The sequence below is a fragment of the Chiloscyllium plagiosum genome, chromosome 11 (assembly GCF_004010195.1).
Source record: "Chiloscyllium plagiosum isolate BGI_BamShark_2017 chromosome 11, ASM401019v2, whole genome shotgun sequence".
NCBI classification, from domain to species: Eukaryota; Metazoa; Chordata; class Chondrichthyes; order Orectolobiformes; family Hemiscylliidae; genus Chiloscyllium; species Chiloscyllium plagiosum.
Window position 1 is genome coordinate 60,977,312 of NC_057720.1, and position 26,744 is coordinate 61,004,055.

Sequence of the window (26,744 nt, forward strand, 5' to 3'; positions counted from 1 at the left end):
TCTCACTCTCACTCTCACTCTCTCTCACTCTCACACTCACTCACTCTCACTCTCACTCTCACTCACTCTCTCTCCATCTCTCTCCTGTAAGACCCTGTGTTTGGTTTTACCTTTGTTTTGCCAAGGTGCGTTTTTAGGAATTGTTGCAGGAATTTGGAACCGCATCATTAAGTTAGGATGATCTATTGAGTTTGCAGACAGTTAAAGTTATTCTACATTCTGTTCTCTTTTGTTTGTGTTTCATTCAACAATCTTATAAATAAATTCAATTTTGTTTAAAACTAAGTGGCTTGACTAGCTGCATGACTTCTGGAATATCTGCATAACACCTTCTTAAAACAACAAGCAAAGTTAGGATACGGGCTACTTCCTTGAAATGTTTTGAGGGAGTCTGGCCTGGTCCATAACAGGTTGGGGGCTCTTTGCAGGATTTATTCTATAGGATTAGAATAAACCCTGGGATTAGGGTTGATGGACTCGAAGGCAGCGAGAGTGGTAGGTGTTAGTGTCTTTTGTTCTGAGTGTTGATTTTGTTGGTTTAAGCAGTACTGGGATAGCAATGGCTGTTTCAGTCACCAAGAGTTTTCTGGGGGTGGAAGAAGTGACTTTGGGGGTTTGCAAAGGGTTAAGGCTAATCTGCTGGAATTAGCAGACAAGCTTGGAGTTGGAGCTGCCCTTTTCCATGAGGGAAGGAGAGATAAATACAACAATAGCTCAGTATTTTGCTGGAAATGCCATCAGAATCGTTGGAGATGGCTAAAATTCAACTGAAAATGAAGCGGCTTGAGTTAGAGACAAAATACAAGTAAAGGGCATCAGAAATGAAATGGTTTGAATTACAATGTAAACGCGAAGAGAGGAAATTGGCACTTAGACAGGAAAGTCAGCTTAAAAAGATGGAAATGAAGGCCAAAAGTAAGCTTAGTGAGGAAGAGAGTGAGGATGGTAGCCAAAGGCCTGGTGAGAAATTGTTTAAATATATTCAAGCATTGTCTAAATTTGATGAGAAGGATGTGGAAGCCTTTTTTAATCTCATTTGAAAAGGTGACTAAATAAATTCAGTTGCCAGTGACCATGTGGGTTTTGTTGAGCCAAACAAAACTTGTAGGTAGAGCTAATGAGCTATTCCCATCACTACCAGAGGAGGTATCTGAGGCATATGAGAAGGTGAAGAAAGCCATCTTAAGTGCATATGTGCTTGTGCCAGAAGCTGACAAAGTTTCAGTAATCTAAGGAGGGACCCTGGTCAAACCTACATTGGGTTTGAAAGGATCAAACAAAGTAATTTTGATAGGTGGATAAGGGCATTAAAAATAGAGCAAACCCTATGCCTCTCTTAGACAATTATTTTGGAGGAGTTCAAAAATTCACTTCCTGAAGTAGTGAGAACACCTGTGGAAGAGCAGAAAGTTAAAACGGCAAGATTAGCAGCTGAATTGGCTAATGATTATGAGTTGGTCCATTATTCTAAGTTTGGTTTCCAAAATCAATTTCAATCAGTGAGGGGTAGAAATTGGGGAAAAGAGAAATCTTCACGTGGAAAGGGAAGGGTAGATCTTGGTGAAGATCATAAGGATAACTTACCACAGGATGAAAGAGAAACCCTTGAAGGGGAAAGAGAAGTTAAAAAGCTCAGGTGTTTTCACTGCAATGAAGTAGGTCACATGAAATCAGTGTTGAGGGGTTAGGAAAACCACTGGGAATCCAGATGTAGGAAAACAGGATAAGCCTGTGAATTTTGTTGGAGTGGTAATGGAAAGCACAATGGAGGTTAGAAAACTGCACCAGAATGTACAACTTGGTCGGAGGTTGGTTGAGGAGGAAGTGCCAGATCTTCTTAAACCATACCCCTGCGAAGGTAAAGTTTGCTTGTATAGGCCAGGAGCAGCAGGTAAAGAGATTACAATATTAAGAGATACAGGATCCCCACAATCTGTTATGCTGACAAATGAGGAGATATGTACCTCTGAAGGACTACAGCCAGAAAAGGTGCTAGCAACAGGAATTCACAATGAGACAAGAAGTGCTTAGTTATATAAAATGAGGTTAGAGTGTCCAGTGAACAGTGGAGAAGTCATGGTAGGGGTACAGGACAAACTCTCAGCTCCAGGAATACAATTTATCCTTGCTAATGATATAGTTTGTTCATTGTGGTTGAAAGGCCAGTGGAAACTCAGGCAACTGATCTATTGCAGGACACATCCTGGAATCTTTCCTGACTGTATGGTAACAAGGTCACAAAGTCACCAGTTGAAGCAGGAGAGATCAAAGAGTACAGATAAGAAAGTTGAAGTGGATTTGCTCAGATGGTTGACACACACCAGGAGTAGATAGATGACACAGTAGACATCTTTACTTGAGACAAATTAACTGAGTTACAGCAGAAAGATAAAAAGCAATTGTATTGAAAGGCATACACAGGAAAAGAATCCGAATGCATCCCTGAAGGCTATTATCTTAAAAATTATGCCTTAATGAGGAAATGGAGACTATTACATATTCAGGCAAGTTCATCATGTTTTATTGCGGGGGGTTTTAGAAAGGAAGTGTTGTGGGTAGCTCACAAACTACCAGTAGGGGGTCATTTGGGGTGTGAAAAACTCAAGTTAAAATACAGAAACATTTTTACTGCCTGGACTGCACAAGGACATAGTTGGGTTTTGCCAAACATGTCATACATATCAGGTAATTGAAAAACCACAGGCAGTAATAAAACCCGCACCTTTAATACCTATTCCTGCATTTGAAGAACCTTTTACAACAGTCGAAATTGAATTCATAGGACCCCTACCTAAAACAAAAAGTGGGAATCAGTACTTGGTGACAATAATGGATGTGTCCACTAGATTTACAGAGGCCATTCCATAATGCAGTATCACAGCTAAAAGGATTGTAGAGGAATTACTCAAATGTTTCACTAGGTATGGACTACCCACAGAGATACAATCAGATCAAGGGTCAAACGCCACATCGAAATTATTCAAGGAAGTTATGGACAGCTTTGGAATAACACAATTCACACCTACTGCATCCCATCCAGAGTCGCTGGCAGCGCCAGAAAGGTGGCCTCAGACATTAAAGACCATGTTGAGGGCTTATAGTCAAGATTATCCAGATGATTGGAACAAGGGAATTCCATTTGTACTTTTTGAGATCAGGGATGCACCAAATGAATTCAGTCCATTTGAATTAGTTTTTGGGTATGAAGTGAGAGGGCCACTAAATTGATTAAGGTGAAATTTTTAAGTCATAATTCAGAGAACACATGGATTGTGTGGCAAATTTTCAGGAATGATTAAGTTAAGCAGGGGAGTTGGCGAGACAGCATTTAAAGTATCACAGCTGATAATGAAATGGAAGCAGACAAGAAAAAATCAAAAACTGGCAGTTTTGCTACTGGAGATGAGGTGTTACTTCCAGTGACAGGTGAACCTTTGAAAACAAGGTTTGGTGGACCTTATCAAGTCAAAAGGACTTATCAAGACTAACCAATAAGGTCATTGCAGGATTACCCAATTGTGTTGTATATATAGATGACCTGGTGATTTTTAATCACAGTTGGAAGGAACACTTGCAACATTTATCAGACTCGATTGACTTCGGAAGGTAATAAACGTGGTTAAAAGTGAATTTGCCAAAGCCTAAGTCACCTTCCTGGGCAGTGTTATTGGACATGAACAAATGGCCCCACACAAAAGCAAAAACAAAGGTAAATGAAGAATTCCCCATACCATCAACAAAAAGAGCAGTACTACAGTTCCTGGGATTGAGTGGATTTTATCGACAAGTCGTACCAAGTTCTAGCAGTGTTGCTGCTCCACTCACTGAATTGCTAAAGAAAAACAAGAGGTTTCAGTGGAGAGCAAACAGTCAGAAAGCATTTGACAGCCTGAAAGCTTTGATAACCACTGCCCCAGTATTAGCCGCACCTAATTACGCAAAGCCATTCAAGGTGACTTTCAATGCAAGTGATGTAGGTGTCAGTGCTATCCACTTGTAGGGAGATGAGAAGATAGAAAGACCTAACGGATATTTCTCCAGGAAAATGAACATTCATCAGCAGAAATATTTGACAATTGAGAAAGAGACTTTGCGCTTGGTGTTGACATTGCAACATTTCAATGTTAATGTTACCGGTAATGTATTTGAGGCAATCATGTACATTGATCATAACCCATTGACGTTTGTGGAGAAACTTAAGGAGAAAAATTTCAGTCTGTTTAGATGGAACTTGTTGTGACAGCCATTCAACTTGAAAATTTTGCATGTGACAAGATGGTAAAATATGAGTTCTGACATATTGTCGAGCCTTGAATGAGGAAAGGAGATGTTTGGTGGCAGGAGTTAAAACAGATTGAAACAAAATGTAGTAGTGTGTGTTTGCATGGTTATTGTCTGTGTAATGTATATGAGTGTTGTAGTCCATTAACAGTTTAAGATTATGGGGTTTTAAAATGAAGCTATCTTTGGATATTAATGGTTCTTTTTTTAAGGAGGGAGGTGTGACGATGCTGCTCCTTTGACAAAGTTAGGCTGTCCATTGTTTTTTTTTTCAGAGAGGTCAGAAAAGTGGCGATTCTGAAATGTCTAGGTTTGAAGGGTTTCAGAGCCAATTTGATCATAAGTAACAGAAAATGTCTCAGGCAAAAGACTTTTAAGAGAAGTTGAGAGTATGGTGCTGGAAAAGCACAGCAGGTCAGGCAGCATTCGAGGAGCAGGAGAATGGATGTTTCAAGCAAAAATCCTTCATCAGGAATGAAGCTGTGAGCCGAGGGGGTGGTGAGATAAATGGGCCATTCCTGATTAAGGACTTTTGCCGAAATGTTCTCTTTTTTATATGTTTCTTTCGATAATGTTGTAAATAAATTCTGCTTTGTTTTAAACTAAGTAGTTTGGCTAGCTGCGTCACTCCTGGAATATCCGCATAACACCTGTTTAAAACAAAGTTAGGGTCAGGGCTACTTTTTTGAAATGTTCTGAGGGAGCCTGGCCTGGTCCATAACACTGGTTTTTGGGATTTTTAAAAATATCTATTTTTCGAACCAACCTGTTCAACGGTATTATTACACGTCTCTGGAGTAGGTGGGACTTGAATCAGGACTTCTGGCTCAAAGATAGGGACGCTACTGCTGCTCCAGAAGAGTTCCTGGAATGTAACACCAGTCATTTTTTGAATCAACCTGTTCTAGAGAGGGGCACTTCAACTGCGCCACAAGATCTTCTGGAACCCAGCTCTGGGTTTACAAAATCCAATGAGCTCTCTATTGATTCTGATGCTGTTCCGGTTGATTCTTAAAGGAACCCACATTTATCAAAATGATCAGTGGTGTTGTTCAGAAAAGGACCTCTGCAGCCATTGGTGGGGGTGAATTGGGTTGAAATAAAATTAACATTTATCCTTTAAAATCTAATGGCAATTTCAATGTTTCTGAACTTGCGCCATTGTTACATCAGTCATTGAAAATCGGTTCTGTGGGCTGTATGACAATTGTCTATTGTGATTTCATTCTGCTAAGGTTAACCCTTAAATGTATATTTTCAGAAATGAGCTGAATAGAGTCCTAGTGATGTACAGCATGGAAACAGACCCTTCGGTCCAACACATCCATGCTGACCCAGATATCCTAACCTAATCTAGTCCCATTTGCCAGCACTTGGCCCATATCCATCAAACCCTTTCCTATTCATATACCCATCCAGATGCCTTTTAATGTTGCAATTGTACCAGCCGCCGCCACTTCCTCTGGCAGCTCATTCCATACATGCACCACCCTCTGTGTCGAAAATGTTACCCTTTTAGGTCCGTTTTATATCTTGCCAGCCCTCTCACCCTAAACCCATGCCGTCTAGTTCTGGACTCCCCCACCCCAGAGAAAAGACCTTTTCTATTTATCCAATCCATGCCCCTCATGATTTTATTAACATGTATAAGGTCACCCCTCAGCCTCCGATGCTCCAGCCTCCTCAGCCTATTCAGCCTCTCCGTATAGCTTAAATCCACCATCTTTGGCAACATTTTGTAAATCTTTTCTGAACCCTTTCAAGTATCATAGAGGAAGGAGACCCGAATTGCAGTGGTCTAACCAATGTCCTGTATAGTGCAACATGACCTCCTAACTCCTGTACTCAATATTCTGATCAATAAAAGAAAGCATACCCAATGCCTTCTTCACTCTCCTATCTACCTGCTATTCCACTTTCAAACATCTATGAACCTGCACTCTTTGTTCAGCAACACTCCCAAGGGCATTACCATTCAGTGTATAAGTCATGCTCTGATTTATTTTTCCAAAATACAGCTCCTCTCATTTATCTAAATTAAACTCCATTTGCCACTCCTCCGCCCATTAGCCCATCTGATCAAGATCCCGTTGTAATCTAAGGTAACCTTCTTTGCTGTCCGCTACACCTCCAGTTTTGGTGTCATCTGCAAACTTACTAACTACACCTCCCGCCTTCACATCCAAATCGTTTATATGAATGACGAAAAGCATTGGACTGAGCAACAATCCACCAATACCCTCTGTCTTCTACCTTCGAGCCAGTTCTGTATCCAAATGGCTAGTTCTCCCTGTATTCCATGAGGGCTAACCAGTCTACCATGAGGAACACCTTGCCGAAGTCCATATAGATCACGTCCACTATTCTGTCCTCATTAATCCTGTTTTTTATTACTTCAAACAACTCAATCAAATTCGAGAGACATGATTTCCTACGCACGAAACCATGCAGACTGTCAATAATCAGTATTTGCCTTTCCAAATACATGTAAATCCTATCCTTCGGGATTCCCTTCCAACAACTTGACCACCACCAATATCAGGCTCACCTATCTGTAGTTCCCTGGATTTTGCTTCCCACCTTTCTTAAATAGTGGCACCATGTTAGCCAAGCTCCAGTCTTCCAGCACCTCACCTGCGACTATTGATGATACAGATATCTGAGCAAGATGCCCAGCAATCATTTACCTCGCTTCCCATAGAATTCTGGGGTACATCTGATTAGATCCTGGGGATTTATCCACTTACATGCATTTCAAGACATCCAACACCACCACCTCTGTAATATGATCATTTTTCAAGATGTCACCATCTATTTCCCTACATTCTATATCTTCCATGTCCTCCTCCATAGTAACCACTCGTTTACTGCGAAATACACTTGCAAAATACTTGTTTAGTGTCACCCCTATCTCTTGTGGCTTCACACACGGGCTGCCTTGCTGATCTGTGATGGGCTGTATTCTCTCCCTAGTTATCCTTTTGTTCTTAATGTATTTATAAAATCCCTTTGGATTCTCCTTAACCCTATTTGCGAAAGCTATCTCATGTCCCCTTTTGTATCATCCTGATTTCCCTCTTAAGTATACTCCCACTGCCTTTATACTCGATCACTCCTGTCTATATTTGACATATGCTTCCTTCTTTTTCTTAACCAAAACCTCAATTTCTGTAGTCATCCAGCTTTCCCTACACCTACCGGCCTTTCTTTTCAGGAATATACTGTCTCTCGTTATCTCATTTTTGAAGACTTCTCATTTTCCAGCTGTCCTTTTACCTGCGAACATCTGCCCCAAACAGCTTTTGAAAGTTCTTGCCTCGTGCCATCAAAATTAGTCTTCCCCCAATTTAGAGCTTCAACTTTTAGATCTGGTCTATCTTTTTCCATCACTAAATTCAAAGTAATAGAATTATGGCCCCAAAGTGCTCCCCCGCTGACACCTCAGTTACCTGCCTTGCCTTATTTCCCAAGAGTAGGTTAGGTTTTGCACCTTCACTCAGAAATACATCCACCTACTGAATGAGAAAATTTTCTTGTACACTCTTAATTAGATTAGATTATCTACAGCATGGAAACAGGCCCTTCGGCCCAACAAGTCCACACCGACCCTCCGAAGAGAAATCCACCCCCCCAGTATTTACCTTTGACTAATCCATCTAACACTACAGGCAATTTAGCATGGCCAGTTCATTTAACCTGCACATCTTTGGACTATGGGAGGAAACCAGAGCACCCGGAGGAAACCCACACAGACACTGGGAGAACGTGCGAACTCCACACAGACAGTTGCCCGAGGCGGGAATTGAACACGGGCCCCTGGCGCTGTGAGACAGCAGTGCTAACCACTGTACCACTATGCCACCCCATGGTATATTAACAAATACCTCTCCATCTAAGCCCTTGTGATTGTGGTAGTCCCAGTCTATGTTTGGAAAGTTAAATTCCCCTACCATAACCATACTATTATTCTTACAAATAACTGAGATCTCCTAACAAATTTGTTTCTCAGTTTTCCACTGAGTATTAGAAAGTCTATAATACAATCCCAATAAGATGATCATGCCTTTCTTATTTCTCATTTCTACCCAAATTACTTCCCTGGGTGTATTGCCAGGAATATCCTCCTGACATACAGCAGTAATGCTATCCCTTATCAAAAATGCCACTCCCTCTCTTGACCCCCCCATCCTTCCTATAGCATTTGTATCCTGGAATATTAAGCTGCCAGTCCTGTCCATCCCTGAGCCATGTTTCTGTAATTGCTATGATATCCCAGTCCTATGTTCCTAACCATATCCTGAGTTCATCTGCCTTCCCTGATGCGCCTCTAGCGTTGAAATAAATGTAATTTAACTTACAAGTCCTACCTTGTTTTCTGCTTTGTTCCTGCCTGCTCTGACTTTTTGTCTTGCTCCTTTTCCCAACTGTACCAGTCTCAGATTGATATCTTTCCTCACTTGTTTCCTTGGTCCCACACCCCTACTAGTTTAAATCCTCCAGAGCAGCTCTAGCAAATCTCCCTGCTAGTATATTAGTCCCCTCGGTGCAATCTGTCCTTCTTGTACAGGTCACTTCTACCCCAGAAGGGATTCCAATGATCCAAAACTGTGAATCCTTCACACGTTCATCTGCTCTATGCTCTTATTCATACTCTCACTAGCTCGTAGCACAGATATTACCACCCTTGAGGACCCCCTTTTTCAATTCCTGCCCAACTTCCTGTATTTTCCCTTCAGAATCTCAACCTTTTCCCTTCCTATGTTGTTAGTTCCAATGTGTACAATGACCTCCTGCTGGTCCCTCCCCTTTGAGAAGATTCTGCACCCTCTCACTGATATCATTGATCCTGGCACCTGGCACCATTTTGATTTTTCCGCTGCTGGCTGCAGAAATATCTGTCCGTTCCTCTGACGAGAGAGCCCCCTATCATAATTGATTGCTTGGAACCTGATGTACCCCTCATTACATTAGAGCCAGTCTCAATGCCAGAAACTTGGCTATTCGTGTTACATTCTCCTGAGAGTCCATCATCCCCTACTTTTTCAAAACAGCATACTTGTTTGAAATGGAGATAGCCACAGAAGACTCCTGCACTACCTGCCTACCAATCCTTCTTGCCCTGGAGTTAACCTATCTCCCTAGCTGTATCTGTGGCTTTTCTCCCTCCTTATAACTGCCATCCATCACATCCCCTAGCTCTTGTAAATTCCTTATTGCCTGTAACTGCTGCTCCAACCGATCCATTCAATCTGATAGGATTCGCAACTAGAGACACTTCCTGCAGACATAATCATCAGTAACATGGAAACTCTCCCTCAACCTGCACATCCGAAAGGAAGAGCATATCATTCTACTAAAGGCCATCTTTGCTCCTTCACGATCTACAGACCCATAAAATAGCACGATCGTAAAGCTCTAAATATAGTGCTCCAGGCTAACTTAGTACTTATGGTTTATATTTTTAAAATTTAATGAAGAGACAGATCTCTATAAAACATGTAATCAAGAAAGAACCCAGTCTACTCACTACTGTAGAGTTATGGCAAGATTACACTTAAAAACTATGCATTTACCTGTTCCTGTGCTGTGAGCTCTCCCACACAGGTTCCTTCAAGGTCAGCTGTGAATTTCGCTGTTTGTTAATTTTTTCTTGACACACTCCGATGTCCAGAGATATATGAACTCAAACAGCAAAGGCAGTAACTGTGCATATTCATTGCTTTGCCAGTTAGCAGTGTAGGTTTCTTTCTGTCCCTCGCTGATCATGTGGTCATCCCTTTTTGTCTGTCTTCCTCCTTCTAAAAGTGCCATTGTTTTGATCTTTTTTCCCCTAAAATTTGAAAACAATGTAACAGCATACAAAACAGTAATTGCTGCTCCTGGAATTCATGGAAATCTCCTCCAACACCTAAAAAAGTTCAAAAAAGGAGCAGCTCTTACAGCCACAAATTTTCCCAGTCCTCCATCTTGGATTACGCAGAATCCTTCCTAAATCAAATAGTTTTCCTTTTTATGATGGGAAACGTACTATGCTTACTGATGATACTTATTTTTTGTGTTTTGGCATAAGCAACGTGAAATGGTGCAGCATGACAAACAATGTAAGGTCACTGACTTAAAAATGCTTCTAAAAATCAGTCTTGTCCAATCTTTTTGTATGAGTGGCCATATTTTTTTTTCTGAAGAGGCCAGTAAGTACATTTTGTGAAGATAAGATTTGACACATCATTAGTCATGCTTTCAAAATAAAAGTTGGAATGGAAGAAAACGTAAACAATGTTAAAGTAATTCATCGACATTTTAACAATTGAGAGAAATTAACAGAGTTGACCATTAAAAAGTGCCAAATAGCACAACCAACTTATGAAGCCTTTTTTTAAATACCTTTTTGCTTAGCAAGCAACACAAGAAAAAACAAACTATTCTGACTCCCACGTCTTTGTTACCAGGTTTGGGAGGGAATCTGGGGCCAAGCTAAGGAGTTGAGTGCAACTAACACTGATCTTTTATTCACCTCCAGTGGCGCACACTCTAAGCTGGATGAAACAGAAATCATTCAAAAAGGTTTTTGAGGAAGGAAGGGGAGGGATTATATGTGTGTTGACTCATTCACTCACTCTCTCCTTCACTCGCATGCACATCAGTATTTCAAATGTTCTCTAACCTGGGGGGTGTGTCTCATTTGTGCAGAGACTCCCTCAGTTACTCGCTCTTCCTGTTCCTTGGTCACTCTCGTGTGCCTTCCTTTGATTGCACATCGTTGCCATCCCTCAGTCGCAGTTTCCTTTGCTCACAAGCTCCCTCATGTCACTCTATATTGCATGCTCCAGTTATTCTCTGTGTGCATGCATTGCCTGTGCCCTCTCTTGCTCATTCTGCATTCCCTCTCTTGTCTTGCGTGCTCTCTCCCGCGCTATCTTCCCCTCTCGCATGCTTTCTCACGCACACCAGTTTTCACCTGTGCGCATAGTTGCACACTGTTACTGTATGCCAAAGTTTCTTTCTTACCTGTATCTCAAATCTTATTGATTATTATTCTTGTCTGTAATTGTCAGATTCAATCTCTCTTCCCCCTGCGGCATTTCTTCCTTTAATCTATTTTCTTTTCCAATTTACATTTTCTACCATTTCTATCCGTCGGCCTTGTCCTCACTGAAGCTCAGGACTGGCATATTTTAATAATTCTAACAAGGTTCTTGACCATTTTTAAGTGTAATGATTGGTACTTTCATTGTATTCATTGTCTTTTAATTTTTATTTGTGTACTTTGATTAAACGATAGCAGTGTATAATATAGAATGAGTTTTAACATGTACATGTTTACCATACATATCAGGTTTCCAGAATGTTACCAGGAGGGATATTGGTCCTTGGAGTGTTTCTTATCAGACCTCCAAAAATGACAAAGGAGGAAGCTCATGATATTTTTCGGAAAGTGAGTACAAGACAATTGTTTTGCTATTTAGGCATTTGGAAACAATTTGTACATTTTTGAATGTAGATGGAGGGGAACACACACTCATAACAAAAACCCTAACTGCAGTTTCACCAGGATTTATGAAAGCAGTTTACTATACTTAGGGAGATATTATATTTAAAATTGTTATTTTTGATGTCTTGTTATGTGTCATAGAGATGTACACACAGAAACAGGCCCATCGGTCCAACTCATCCATGCCGACCAGATATCCCTACCCAATCTAGTCCCATCTGCCATATCCCATGGGCACCTGGCCCATATCCCTCCAAACTCTTCCTATTCATATACCCAGCCACCAGAGATGGATTGTTTTCAGCAAGAAATACCAAGATTTAGTCTTCTAGGTGTTCTTGGTTTTTGTATAGATTAGATTAGATTAGATTCCCCACAGTGTGGAAACAGACCATTCGGCCCAACCAGTCCACACTGACCCTCTGAAGAGTAACTCACCCAGACCCATTTCCCTCTGACTAATGCACCTGGCACTATGGGCAATTTAGCATGGCCAATTTACCTGACTTGCATATCTTTGGACTGTGGGAGGAAACCGGAGCACGTGGAGGAAACCCACGCAGACACGGGGAGAATGTGCAAACTCCACACAGACAGTTGCCCGAGGCTGGAATTGAACCTGGGACCCTGGTGCTGTATCTTTTTTTTTATTCACTTCTGGGACCTGGGCATTACTTGCTGGCCAGCATTTATTGCCCATCCCTGCCATCTTGAGAATGTGGTGGTGAGCTGCTTTCTTGAACTGCTACAGTCCTTTTCGGTTCACAGTCCCCTTAGGGAGGGAATTCCTAGATTTTAGAGAGTCACAGAGTCCTACAGCACAGAGACAGGGCCCCTTTGGCCCAAACCAGTGCATGCTGACTAAAACGTCCATTCTCGCTAATCCCCTTTTCCCTGCACTTGGCCCATATCCTTCTAAACCTTTCTTCTCCGTGTATTTGTCCAAATACCTTTTAAATGTTGTTAATGTACCCATCTCAACCACTGGCAGCTCATTCCACATGCCCACCACCCTCTGTGTAAAAAAAGTTGCCTCTCCAGTTTCCTTTTATTCTTTCCCCTCTAACCTTAATCTAGTCCTCGATTCCCCAAACCTGGGAAAAAGACTGAGTGCATTCACCTTATCCATGCCTGTCATGATCTTATACACTTTTATAAGTTCCCCCCTCAGTCTCCTGTGCTCTTAAGACAAAAGTCCTAGCTTGTCCAATCTGTCCCTATAACTCAGACCCTTGAGTCCTGGCAACATCCTTGTAAATCCCTTCTGCACTCTTTCCAGTTTAATAACATCCTTCCTATAACAAGGCAACCAAAACTTAACACAATATTCCGTGGGGCCTCACCAATATCCTGTAGAACTGTAACATAACTTTCCAACTTCTATACTCAATGCCCTGAATGATAAAGGCCAGCGTGCCAAAAGTTTTCTTCACTGCCTTGACTACCTGTGACTCCATTTTCAGAGAACCATACACCTGAACTCCAAGGCCTCTCTGTTCCACTATATTCTTTAAGGCCCTACCATTCACCATGAAACTCCCACCTTGATTTGACTTTCCAAAATGCAAGACCTCACACGTATCTGTATGAAACTCCATTTTCCATTGCTCGGCCACTTCCCCAGCTGATCAAAATCCTGCTGCAATTTCTGATAACCTTCCTCATTGTCCACGATACTGCCTATTTCATGTCATCTGCAAACGTACTAATCATGCCTTGTATATTCTCATCCAAATCATTGAAATAGATAACCAACATCAATGGGCCCAGCACCGACCCCTGAGGCACTCCATTAGTAACAGGCCTCCAGTCTGACAAACATCCTGTACTTTTACCCTCTGCTTCCTTCCATCAAGCCAATTTTGTATCCAATTTGCCAGCTTCCCCTGGATTCCATGCAATCTAACCTTCTGGAGCAGTGTACCATGTGGAACCTTATCAAAGGCCTTACTGAAATCCATATAGACCACGTCTACTGCCCTGCTTTCGTCAACCTTTCTGGCCACTTCATCAAAAAAACGCAACAAATTTGTGAGGCATGATCTCCCATGCACATAACCATTTTGACCTAGCAACAGTGAAAGACTGGTAATACATTTCCAAGTCATGATGGTGAGTGGTTTGGAGAGGAAGTTGTAGGACTTGGTGTTCCCATGTCCTTGTAGATGGAAGTGATTGTGCATTTGGAAAGTGCTTTCTAAGGATCTTTGGCAAATTTCTGCAGTGCATCCTCTATTTAGTACAGACTGTTGCTACTCAGCGTCAGTGGTGGAGGAATTGGATGTTTGTGGATATGGTGTAAGTCAAGTGATATGCTTTGTACTGGATGGTGTCAAGCTTTTTGAGTGTTGGAAGTACACCCATCTGGGCAAATGGGCAGTATTCCATTACATTCCTGACTTGTGCCTTGTGGATGGCGGACAGGCTTTGGGGAATGTGGAGGTGAGTTACATAGCGCAGTATTCCTAGCCTCTGATCTGCTCTTGTATTTATATGGCTAGTCCAGTTCAGTTTCTGGTTGGTGTTAAACCCCCAGGATGTTGATAGTTGGAGATTCAGTGATGGTAACATCATTGAATGTCAATGGGTGGTGGTTAGATTGTCCGTTATTGGAGATGGTCATTGCCTGGCATTTGTGTGGTGCCAATGTTACCTGCCACTTGTCAGTCCAAGCTTGGATATTGTCCAAATCTTGTTGATTTTGAACATGGACTGCTTGAGTAGCTGAAGATTCGCGAATTATGCGAAACATTGTGCAATCATTGGTGAACACCTCCACTTCTGACCTTATGATGGAGGGAAGGTCATTATGAAGCAGCTGAAGATGGTTGAACCTTGGATACTACCTTGAGGAACTCTTGCAGTTATGTCCTGGAGCTGAGAGGACTGACCTTCAATAACCATAACCATCTTTATATGGGATAGGTATGATTCCAACCAGCAGGGAGATTGTCCCCAGCTCCCCATGGAGTTCTTTAATGCCATACTCTGTCCATTGCAGCATTGGTGTCAAGGGCTGTCACTCTCACCTCATCTTTGAAATTCAGCCCTTTTGTCCATGTTTGAATCAAAACTTAATTAAGTTAGGAGCTGAGTGGTCCTGATGGCACTCAAACTGGGCATCAGTGAGCAGGTTATTGCTGAGCAGGTGTTGATGACACCTTCCATCACTTTAATGATAATGGCTAGCAGACTACTGAGGCATTAATTAGTGGAGCGACATAGTGGCACAGTGGTGTTGTGCGATTTTTAACTTTGTCCATCTGAACTTTGTCCACTGCAAATCCAGTATTTGCAGTGTCCAATGCCTCCAACCATTTCTTAATATCAAGTGAAGTGAATTGAATTAGCTGAGGACTAGTATCTGTGATACTAGGGACCACTGGAGAAGGCTGAGATGAATCATCTACTTGGAACATCTGGCTGAAGATTGCTGTGAATGCTTCAGTCTTATCTTGTACACTGATGTGCAGAGCTCTTCTGTCATTGAGGATGGGGATGTTTGTGGAGCCTTCATCTCTAGTGATTTGTTTAATTGTCCACTTACATTCAAGCAAGGTGTAACAGGACTGCAGAGCTTAGATCTGATCTGTTGATTGTGGGATTGCCTAGCTCTGTCATCACCTTCCTGATGAAGGGCTTACACCTGAAATGTCAACTCTCCTGCTCCTTGGATGCTGCCTGATATGCAGTACTTTTCCAGTGCTACACCTTTTGACTCTAACTCTCTAGCATCTCTCCTCTGTCTATCACTTGCAGCTTATGCTGTTTGGCGAGTAGTCCTGTTTGGTAGCTTCACCAGGGTGACACTTCAATCTTACGTATGCCTGGTGCTGCTCCTGGTGTGCCCTTTTGCAATCTCCATCGAACCAGCATCAATCTTTTGGCTTGATGGTAATAGTTGAATGGAGGAATATGCCTGGGCGTGAGGTTGCATATTGTGCTGGAGTACAATTCTGCTGCTGTTGATGGCCAACAGCACCTCATGGATGCCCTTTCTTGTGTTGCTGATCTGTTCAAGGTCTGTTCCATTTAGCATAGTGAGGATGAGGTCACATGTATTTTTCCCTTTTGTTTGTTCCCTCACCACCTACCACAGGCCCAGTCTAGCAGCTATCTTCTTTAGGACCTGACCAGCTCGATCATTAGTGCTGCTGTCAAGCCACTGTTGATGGTGGACATTAAAATACAACCTAGCGTATGAGTATGACTATGTCAGGCTGTTGGTTGACTTATCTGTGAATTACCTCATCCACTTTTGGCATTAGCCCCCAAATCTTAATAAGAGGCACTTTGCAGGCTTGACAGGGCTGTTTTTGCTGTTGTCTTAGGTCAATGCCAGTGGTCTGTCTGGTTTCATTTCTTTGTTGAGACTTTGTAGTGATTGGTATGTCTGAGTAGCTTGCTACGCTGTTTTAGAGGTCAACTGAGATTCAATCACATTGCTCTAGGCCTGGAGTCGCACGAAGGCCAGACCAGGCAGATTTCCTTCCCTGAAGAACATTAATGAGCTAGATGGATTTATCTAGCAATAGACAATGGTTTCAGCAGTCGATTCTTAATTCCATGTTTTTAAATTCCACATTCTGCCCTGGCGGGATTTGAACCCAGGTCCTCAGAATACAAGCTGAGTTTCTGAATTAATAGTCAAGCGAAAATACCTTTAGGCCATTGAGACACCATGTATTAAATATCATATGACACAAATAAGGAGCAAGTGTTTTACACAGAGGGTGGTTTGTGTATGGAATGAACTTCCTGAGGAAGTGGTGGATGTGGGTACCATCGCAACATTTAAGACATTTGAATATGTACATGAATAGCAAAGGTTTGGAGGGATATGGACTAGGAGCAGGCAGGTGGAACTAGTTTAGCTTGGGATTATATTCAGCATGGATTGATTGTACTGAAGGGTCTGTTTCTGTGTTGTATGACTCTGACTGTATGACTGTCTGTATGGTTTGTCAATGTTGACATATAATTTCTAACATGATATGAAATAGCATGCTATATATACTCAGTTACTGGTTGATCTTGTGTAAAAGATGGCCCCAATGTTTGGCCAAAGAATTCGTTCATTTCTCACATACCCGATGTATCAGTCAACCTGTGACTCCTCGTCAAAAACCTCAAACTCTTTGTGTTTGCTTCTCATTTGCAACTGAATTCAAACTTACCCTGTTGAGAATCTACTTCATAGAATCATAGACTGGCACACCACTGAAGGCAGCTGTTTATGCTCATCAATCTGTGCTGTCCAAGCTACCACCTCACTGGTGTGTACTGTGTTCCTGCCAATCCAACCTTGTAAATTGACAGTTGAAACTTTATTGCTGGAACAGCACAGCAGGTCAGGCAGCATCCAGGGAACAGGAGATTCGACGTTTCGGGCACAGGCCCTTCTTCAGGAATCCGACGTTTCGGGCACAGGCCCTTCTTGGGCCTCTGCCCGAAACGTCGAATCTCCTGTTCCCTGGATGCTGCCTGACCTGCTGTGCTGTTCCAGCAATAAAGTTTCAACTTTGATCTCCAGCATCTGCAGACCTCACTTTCTCCTTGTAAATTGACAACCTTGATATAGCTAATGACTGTGACTGCTGATGAAAATGATAGTTTTGATCCATATGAAGAAGCTTTTCAGGAAGCAGATTGGAATGAGTTATTTGGTTCTGTAAACAAAGAGGGTTTTGTTTAATGGATGGTAATTTATTTCAGTACATACCCTGCAGCTAAGTGCCTGTAGTTCTCTACTGTGGAAAAAAAAAGTGAAATTGTATAAACTTGTGTACAAGGCCTTTTTTTGGATTAAATGATAAAATTAATGGATTTAATGTATAAAAATTATTGTCTCCACCCACAGAAGTTATTGTTTACTTCATAATAATAATGAAATAATGCAAATGCTTATGGTTCCATCTGCCCTACTTTTTGGGAAGGTTTCGTGGGAACAGTTTGGCAATTGTGATGGAAGAGAGAATTTCAGCCTGTCCAAGAATGCTACTTATGTAAAAGTCAAGTTTCTAAGATTAGAGTTTTTGGCAAAAACTTTGAGGTGGACTATTGTATAAGTATACAAGTTAATATGTGTCTTTGAAAAGTGATTTGGAATCTCTTACCTTCTCAGCAGACAACTCATAAAGATAACAATTAGATACTTCACAGAATGAAATTGTTGGAATATAGTGAGTTGAAAGGAAGGAAGCTTTTTAAGGAAAGATCATTCTAAGCAAAAATGAAAGATAGATAGAATGGATTCGATTAGTATGGAGCGTGGGTTTGTGATGTCAGGCAATAATATTATCTGCAGTTAGGCAAGTTAGTTCAGAAATACTTTAAAAAATGACTAAAAGAATGCAACTGAATATTGCTAAATATTGTTCATGGAATGTGATGTAACTGTAGAAAGATAGACAAATTAGAATCAAGTGACAAAGATTATCACAGAGAGAAATAAAGTAAGGGTATACTAGTGCAAATGGGTATCTCAGACATAAAACAAACCCAAAGTTGCCTACATATAAGTAATGTGAATCTACAGCGTTAAGATAGTAAAATCCATAAGAATCACTTTCTTCATCTTCAGAACCAAACAAATTATTTTAAGCTGATTGGCATCATCATATGGATTATTAACTTCAGCATCATCTTCATCAACAATCACATTGTCATTAGGCATATCATTTCCACAACTAACCAGTTTCTGAGTGTTAACTGCTTTGCATATCCTAATTTTCTTGAATGATTTGATAAAAATCTCTTTCTGAATTTCTTAATCTTGATGTCACAGCAAATATCATATTATTCAAGGTAAACATCAGAGTTCCTTGTGTGAGTGGAATCAAACAGAGTATTTCTTCTCTGACAAGGAGTCTGTACCTATCTGCAATTAATTATCTGCCTTACCCTTGAGTTATCTTTGAGGCTAAATATCTGTTGTAGATATATTAGCCAAACAGCTGAAAATTTCTCAAATAAAATGGGATAAATTTCTTTTCAGTTACTTTTTTTTTTGCAATTGAAGGGGGATATGTTGGAATGAACTCTGCCTATTACCTTCTACCATTGACAACAAAAGTTCATCGTGATTTACCAATTATAAAATAGACCAAGGTTTTCCAGAAGTTTGACCCATCCACTGTTTTTCCCTAGCCTGCCGACCCATCAAATGGTCCTGTCCTCCTATTGATCAATAACCTTTAGAAAATAGACTCTGCATGTGCAAATACAAAGCTCCATTGTCATTAAACTCAACACAATGTTCAACAAACAGAATAACTGAGCATCTTATTGTAAACAGTTACCATTCAGAAGCCAGTAATATTAATCAAAAATCAGTTAGACATCAGCTGAATAAAGTAGCTTTGACTGGGAACTTCAAAGTATTGTATTGTAAAGAAATGTGATGAGAGGAAATCTATAACATTTGAATTTTAAATGCTAGTGATTACACGTTTATCATTTATTAAAAACATTCCATCATAAACTGTAGACAGAGCAGAATAAAAAAAAAACACTTATTGAAACATCCGTCAATGCGTATTTAAAGGGAGGCAGTAATCTTGTGGTAGTGTTACTGAATTAGTAATCCAGAGCTCCAGGTTATTGTTTGGGGACATGTGTCCCAAAAATGTTGGGAAACACTGGGTTTTGTGAGAGAGAAACTGAAGGAAATCATTATTAGTAGGGAAATAGTGTTAGGGAAATTGATAGGAGTAAAGATGAGTCAACCTCCAGCACTCCATAATTTACACCCCAGAGTAGTTAAGGAAGTGGCTGTAAAAATAGTGGAAAGATTGGTAGTCACCTTTTCAAGATTCTATAGACTTTGGAATAATTCTGTAGATTGAAGGGTAGCTAATTTAACCCCACTTATTAAAAAAGGTCAAGAGAAAGCAGGGAATTATAGATCAGTTAGCCTGACATCAGTGGAAGGGGAAATGTTACAGTCTATTATAAGCAATTTAATAGCAGAGCATTTGGAAAACAGTGAGAGGATCGAGACATGATGGCTTTACGAGAAGGAAGTCATACTTGACCAATCTACTGGAATTTTTCAAAGATGTAATTGTAGATTTGATAAGTGACAGCCAGTGGATATGGTTTACTGAGACTTTTGAAGGCTTTTGATAAGGTCCCACATAAGACGTTAACGTGAAAGATTAAAGTGATTGGAGGTAGACTACTAACATGCGTGGAGAATTGGTTGGCAGACAGATTAGATTAGATTATTAGATTACATTACAGTGTGGAAACAGGCCCTTCGGCCCAACAAGTCCACACCGATCCGCCGAAGCGTAACCCACCCATACCCCTACATTGACCCCTTACCTAACACTATGGGCAATTTAGCAAGGCCAATTCACCTGACCTGCACATCTTTGGACTGTGGGAGGAAACCGGAGCACCCGGAGGAAACCCACACAGACACGGGGAGAACGTGCAAACTCCACACAGTCAGTCGCCTGGGGCGGGAATTGAACCCGGGTCTCTGGTGCTGTGAGGCAGCAGTGCTAACCACTGTGCCACCGTGCTGCCCTACAGGAAACAGTGAATAAAAATAAATGGGTCTTTTCCTGAGTGGTAGACAGTGACTAGTAGGGTACTAAAGGGGTCGGTGCTTGGATCCCATCTATTCACCACATACATTTAATTCCCTGATCTAAATCATTTATTTAATATCTCAAGTTTGCAGATGACACAAAGCTGGGTGGGAGAGTGAACCATGAGGAGGATGCAGAAATGCTTCACTGCGATTTGGACAAGTTGAGTGAGTGGACACATGCATGGCAGATGAAGTATAATGGGGACAAATGAGAGGTTACCCACTCTTGATACTAAAGATAAGAATCTGGATTAGTGGTGCTGGAAGAGCACAGCAGTTCAGGCAGCATCCAAGGAGCAGCGAAATCAAAGCCCTTCATCAGGCTTTTGCCCGAAACGTCGATTTCGCTGCTCCTTGGATGCTGCCTGAAATGCTGTGCTCTTCCAGCACCACTGATCCAGAATCTGGTTTCCAGCATCTGCAGTCATTGTTTTTACCTTTACTAAAGATAAGACGACAGGTTATTATCTGAATAATGATAGAATGGGAAAGAGGGTGGTACAATGAAACCTGGTTACTTTGTGCACCGGTCACTGAAATTAAGCATGCAGATGTAGCAGGTGGTGAAGAACCCAAATGGTATGTTTACCTTTATAATGAGAGGAATCAAGTACATGAATAAGGATGACTGTCTGTAATTGTACAGGGCTTGGTGAGACCCCCATCTAGAGAATTATGTGCAGTTTTATTCTCATTATTGGAGGAAAGCTGTTCTGGTTATGGAGAAAATGCACTGTAGACCTACTAGACTGATTATTGGGATGGCCGGACTGATGTACAAAATAAGACTGGATCAGTTAGGTCTACATTCACTGGAGTTTAGAAGAAAGAGGTGGGATCTCATCAAAATCTATAAAATTCTAAGAGGGCTGGACAGGATAAATATGGGAAGGATGTTCTCGATGACCGGGGAGTCCATAACCAGAGATCATAGTTTACAGATATGGGATTGGCCATTTAGGACTGAGATGAGAAGAAATTTCTTCGCCCACAGTGTGCTAAGTCTTTGTAATTCTCTCGCGCAGAAAGCAATTGAGTCCAAAATATTGAATGTTTCAAAAAGACATTAAGTATAATTTTTCAGGCAAAGGGAATCAAAGGCTATTGGGAGAAAGTAGGATCAGACTATTAAGATGTGTGATCAGCCATGGTTATATTGAATAACTGAGCAGGCTCAAAGGGCTGAATGGCCTACTGCTTCTCCAATTTTATACGAATTATGGTCAAGAGCTTTAGATTAGTGCCTAACTTGATGCACTTCCCATGTAATGACTGAGTTTCAAACATTCTGTGATTATTCTTTTAAATGAGAAGTGCCAGCTGTAGAAAAGTGTGGTGTTTGTGAATTGCAGTGGATATTCCCAGAATAATGGGGACATGTCTGCCACATTTTATTTATTCACAATTTTACAAATTAAAAGCATCAAGTTTCCATCTTCCAGAAACCATTATCTAAACAGTGGGAGATTGCAGACCTCTGAGATGCAAAGGGATCTGGCTCTTTCCTAGTGCATCAACCACAAAAGGATAGTATGCAAATAAGCAATTAATTAGGCAAGGTGCATTCGACAAGGTGCCACACAAAAGGCTACTGCCTCAGATAAAGATGCATAGTGTTACAGGCAATGGTGCTACAGATGTGCGGTGTTACAAGCAATGAAATAGCATGGATTGGTTAAGTAACAGAAAGCGAAGAGTGGGGATAAATTAGTGCTTTTCTTGTTCGCAATCAATGACAAGTGGTATGCCTTAGTGATCGGTGTTGGGACCATAATTATTCACAATTTACATAAATAATTTGGAGTTGGGGATCACGTTTAGTGTATCAAAGTTTGAGGATGACGCAAAGATGAGTGGTAGAGCAAAGTGTGCAGAGACTGTGAAAATAGATAGTTTAAGTGAGTGGGCAAAGGTCTGGCAGATGCAGTACAATGTTAATAAATGTGAAGTCATCCATTTTAATGGGAATAACAGTAAAAAGGACTATTATTATTGCAGCGTGTTGTTTTGCAGAGGGACTTGGGTGTTCTTGTGCATGAATCACAAAAAGTTGGATTCTGAAGGTGCAACAGGTAATTAAAAAGGGAAGTAGAATTTTGTCTTTCATTGCTGAAGGGATTCTGTTTAAAAGCAGAGAGGTTATGTTGCAGCTGTACCGGGTGCTGGTGAGGCCACACCTGGTGCAAGTTTGGTCTCCTTACTTGAGAAGGGATGTACTGGCACTAGAGGTGGTGCAGAGGAGGTTCGCTAGGTTGATTCCAGAGTTATAGGGTTGGCTTATGAGGAGAGACTGAGTAGACTGAAATTCTATTCGTTGGAATTTTGAAGAATGAGGGCGAGTCTTATGAAAATTTATGAAGGGAATAGGTAAGATAGAAGTAGAGCAGATGTTTTTACTAGCAGGTGAAACTAGGACAAGAGGGCATAGCCTCAAAATTAGGTGGAGCAGATTTTGGACTGAATTGAGAAGGAACCTCTTCACCCAGAGGGTTGTGAATTTATGGAATTCGTTTCCCAGTGAAATAGTTGAGACTTCCTCATTGAATACTTTTAAAGCTAAGATAATTTTTGAACAGTAAAGGAATTAAAGGTTATGGTGAAAGGGCAGGTAAGTGGTGCTGAGGCCACAAAAAAGATCAGTTGTGATCTTATTGAATAGCTGAGCAGATTGCCTATCCTTGCTCCTAGTTATTACTTTCTTATATTAGGAAAGCTAATCAAATGTTATCATTTATTGCAAGGACAGTTGAATACAAAATTAGGAGGTTATGCTTCAGTTACATGGACGTTGGTGAGACTAAGGCCATAAATGTGTTCAGAGGTGGTTTACTAGTCCAGTAGCTTGAATAAGAGGGTTGTCTTACAAGGAAAGGTTGGACAGGCTAGACTTCTATCCCCTGGGGTTTAGAAGAGTAAAGCAAACAGTAACGTTGCCATAGTCCGACTGGGCCATAGGGCTGCTCACTCGTTAGAGAGAGATGACTGCTGATGGTTTAATCTGAGGTTATCATGCCTCAGGTGAGGGGAGTGGTTGAAGAGGTAACCTCAGCCATGCAAGAATTGAATTCTGCGTCACAAACCGACCATTCAGCTAACTGAGCTAACCAGCCGCCTTAGAAGATTTGGTGAAACATGAGTGGCCTTGATAGGGTAGATGTGCAGAGTGTTTTATGGGAGAATCTAGAACTAGGAATCACTATTTAAAAATAAGCAGTCACATATTTAAAAAGAAGGTTGGGCAAAAAAAAATCTTGAGAGTCATTTATCTTTGGAACTTTCTTCCTGAAGAGATGGCGAAAGCAGAGACATTTTAGTGCAGAGTTGAATAGATTCTTCATAAACAAGGCACAATTAATGTCCTCAAGGTTGGCATAATGTGGATTTGTGGTTACAGTCAGATCAGCTGTGATATTATTAAATGGCTGAGCAGGCTCAAGAAGCTGAATGGCCTATTCCTGCTTCTTGTTCATGTGTTTGTACGTATCACCCAATTACCATATAGCATTCCCACTGTGCATACTGATACTAAAGCACACTGTCATTTATCATACAACCTGCCATGTTATTCCTTGTTCAAGAGGAGGAATAAGGTTTTGCATTTTATCGTCCTGTGTTCCAGACTATTCTAAATTGCTTCACTGTACTTACTGTAGTAATGTGAATACCAGGACAGGTAATATGAAGTGCAGTTAGTTCCTCTTTATAGTGATATAATTATTCTCATCAACATAAAATATGGCATTAGCAAGCCCATACTACTTGGCTGACAGCCTTAAGTGATCAGTTATAAATCAATACATGTAAAAAGTGAATGTCAATTTAAGTGAATTGCATAATTGCTTGTAATGGTTCTGTTACAGTTAGCAACTGCAGTTGAGGCTGCTGCTGCAAAGGAAAGACTCTGGAGCTTTACTGAGGAAGAATCAGCTGAGCGAGTTGTTCTCCAAGTCTATGCTGATTCAAAGAAGTATCCTTTAATGGTTAAATCGAGGAACATTTTGTATAATAAAGTGTACTACTGTCAGAACATAGGTTTTAAAAAAATCATATCATGAAAACTTGTTTTTCAGGTGCTTCTCAGTTCCCATTTTTTTAAATTTCCAAGAAAGTAAATGTGTTTCATTTCACAGTTTTCTGCCATTTGTGGGAATCCTCATCAGTCAAGACTAAAATAAAATCCCTTTATTGTGACAATATGTTGTCCTTGGAAGAATAAAAAAATACGATGAAGAGATCCCATTATTGGGGTAGCAGGAATAAAAGGTTAGCAGACACACGGTTGGATGAAAAACAGCTTCTTTAAGGAAAGTATGAGGGAGAAGAGGTGCTCTGCTAAGGAAAAATAGAATCTAATCTCAGGTGAAGGGAAGTCTGCCCTGCTGATTAGGAAAAGTGATGTTGTTATGAGTTGTCCTGTTTATTGGTTGGAGAATAGAGAATGGAAGAGAAAGCTTACTGAGGTGGAAGAGAGACTTTTTAAATGTAGTAAAGGAAGATTCTTGGGAATTTTTTGTCAACTAACTCTCAGTCCATGGTAAAATAGTACTCCCAATCACCAGTTCTCATATTGATAGAAAACTCATGTGGCATCTTCTTGAATTTTTCTGAAAACTACCTTATTAGTTACATTTAATAGATCTGTCAACACAATTTACCTCTCATTAGTATTAACCCTGAAAAATTGCAATATGATTATAAAATGTGTGTTGTTACCATGGACTGAATCTTCATTTTGTTTGGCTAAGTATCAGTATCGTTGTGTTTCTTAGAGGGTTTCTCGTCATAAGACTAGCTGTATCTTACCAAACAATTACCACTTACCCCATCCCTGTGGTGCTCCATCTTACCATGCATTATTAATGAAAGAACTCATCACTCATTTGATATCCATCGAAAGACCAGCATCAGCAACATCTGCGCAATATTTAAATGGCCTGTGCACCCAGATCAGCACTGGCATTTGAAGGTCCCCTGCTTGATACTAATTCAGAAGAGATCTGAAAAGGGGAAAATGGTACAATGATTCTCTGTCAAGGACCTGAACATCCTGCTGGATGCGGTTGTGAGAAGCGTGGTGTCCTCTTCCCAAAGGACCAGTACAGGAAGCCATGCTACCAGACCAGCATCCTGATCTGAGGTTGCTACTCGGATAATGGATCAGAAGAGTGGCCAGCAGAGCTGCAAGGAAGTTAGTGAACTTCTGGCTCCACCACCATAAGTGCCATGCTGCTCTGTCTGCTACCTCGCACTCGCTCTATTTCTGCTATTGCACCCACCTCCCACTTCCACTGTTTGCCATATCATCTTCACTCACTCGTGATCAATCCCTGCTCTTCTTCCCTCCCCCACCCCCCCCCCAGCCAACCTTCCAGACCACTAACACCGAAAGGCCCCTTCCCTCCCTGTTCTCTTGCCCAAGACATCTGACCACCAGCACCAACACTGATAGCTGTGCCATCCATTTTCATCTCATTTAATCCCTCCCTAATTCTCATTCAAGGGAAAAGTAGCCTGTAAAAGGGAAGAAAGGGTCCGGCTTGGTGGTAGGGCGCCCAACATCAGACTTGTCACCCACTAGGAGAAGAGAACCCTGTCCCTTGCAGGAAAAGATTTGGCCTATTTCTTCAGGGATTCCAGACTTTCCTTGTCCTGCCACCTGAGTCAGTGCTATTCTTTATTCTCACATTTACCCCCATGGCCAGTTTCATTTATTGCACACCTCTTCCAACTTTGGCCACAATGACTACTCTCCCGTGTTTCTTGCAGGTGCCAGGAGAATATCTGCTACCTAGGCCGTGAAGCAGCTTCGTCAGCCAGAGGCCACGTTGATCTCTGAGGAAGAGAGTTCCAAGGCCTCAGAGTTAGCACTGACTAGGTTGCCTCCTGTAGCCAGCCACCAATTCACTTACAGATATCTCAGATACCTTCACACTTAGGAAGTTTGGGAGTACAATCTGATGAGCATCTCAGTGCAATAAAGAAGAAATGCCCCAAGCCACTAGAATGTGGAGGAGTTCTGGAGCATGCACCTGCTCAGCCTCAGGCAGGAGAGGATCTTGTAGTGTCAGTGATCAGGGAGTATTGTCCACATGCAGAGGAGCAACAGACAACTATGTCAGAGGGATTGGCCTTCAACTCCGATGCTTCACGAGTGTAGCTGTGCTTTGGAGACCCAGTTCTAAATATGCAATTGTGTGGCCATCACTGTGAGCAACTTGCCAGCTCCCATGGAGAGCCAGGTCCACCACCTTCAGGGTTTGCAGGAGAGGTGCTTACACATGTTACACTAACCATTGGTCCTCAGAACTGAAAACTGACATGGGGGTAGGGAACCTGGTGCAAATCCAGCTGCCCCTTCCTCATAAGGAG

At 41.3% G+C, this 26,744-nt stretch overlaps 1 protein-coding gene across 1 annotated transcript in view; it reads left to right on the top strand.

Moving 5' to 3' along the window:
* The window catches only part of odr4 (odr-4 GPCR localization factor homolog), a 117,574-nt gene that overhangs the window by 20,708 nt on the left and 70,122 nt on the right, over positions 1–26,744 (top strand). Inside the window, exons 5-6 of the mRNA XM_043699510.1 lie at positions 11,618–11,716; positions 24,236–24,342. Coding sequence (XP_043555445.1) covers positions 11,618–11,716; positions 24,236–24,342 — 206 coding nt within the window. The remainder of the gene's footprint in view (positions 1–11,617; positions 11,717–24,235; positions 24,343–26,744) is intronic.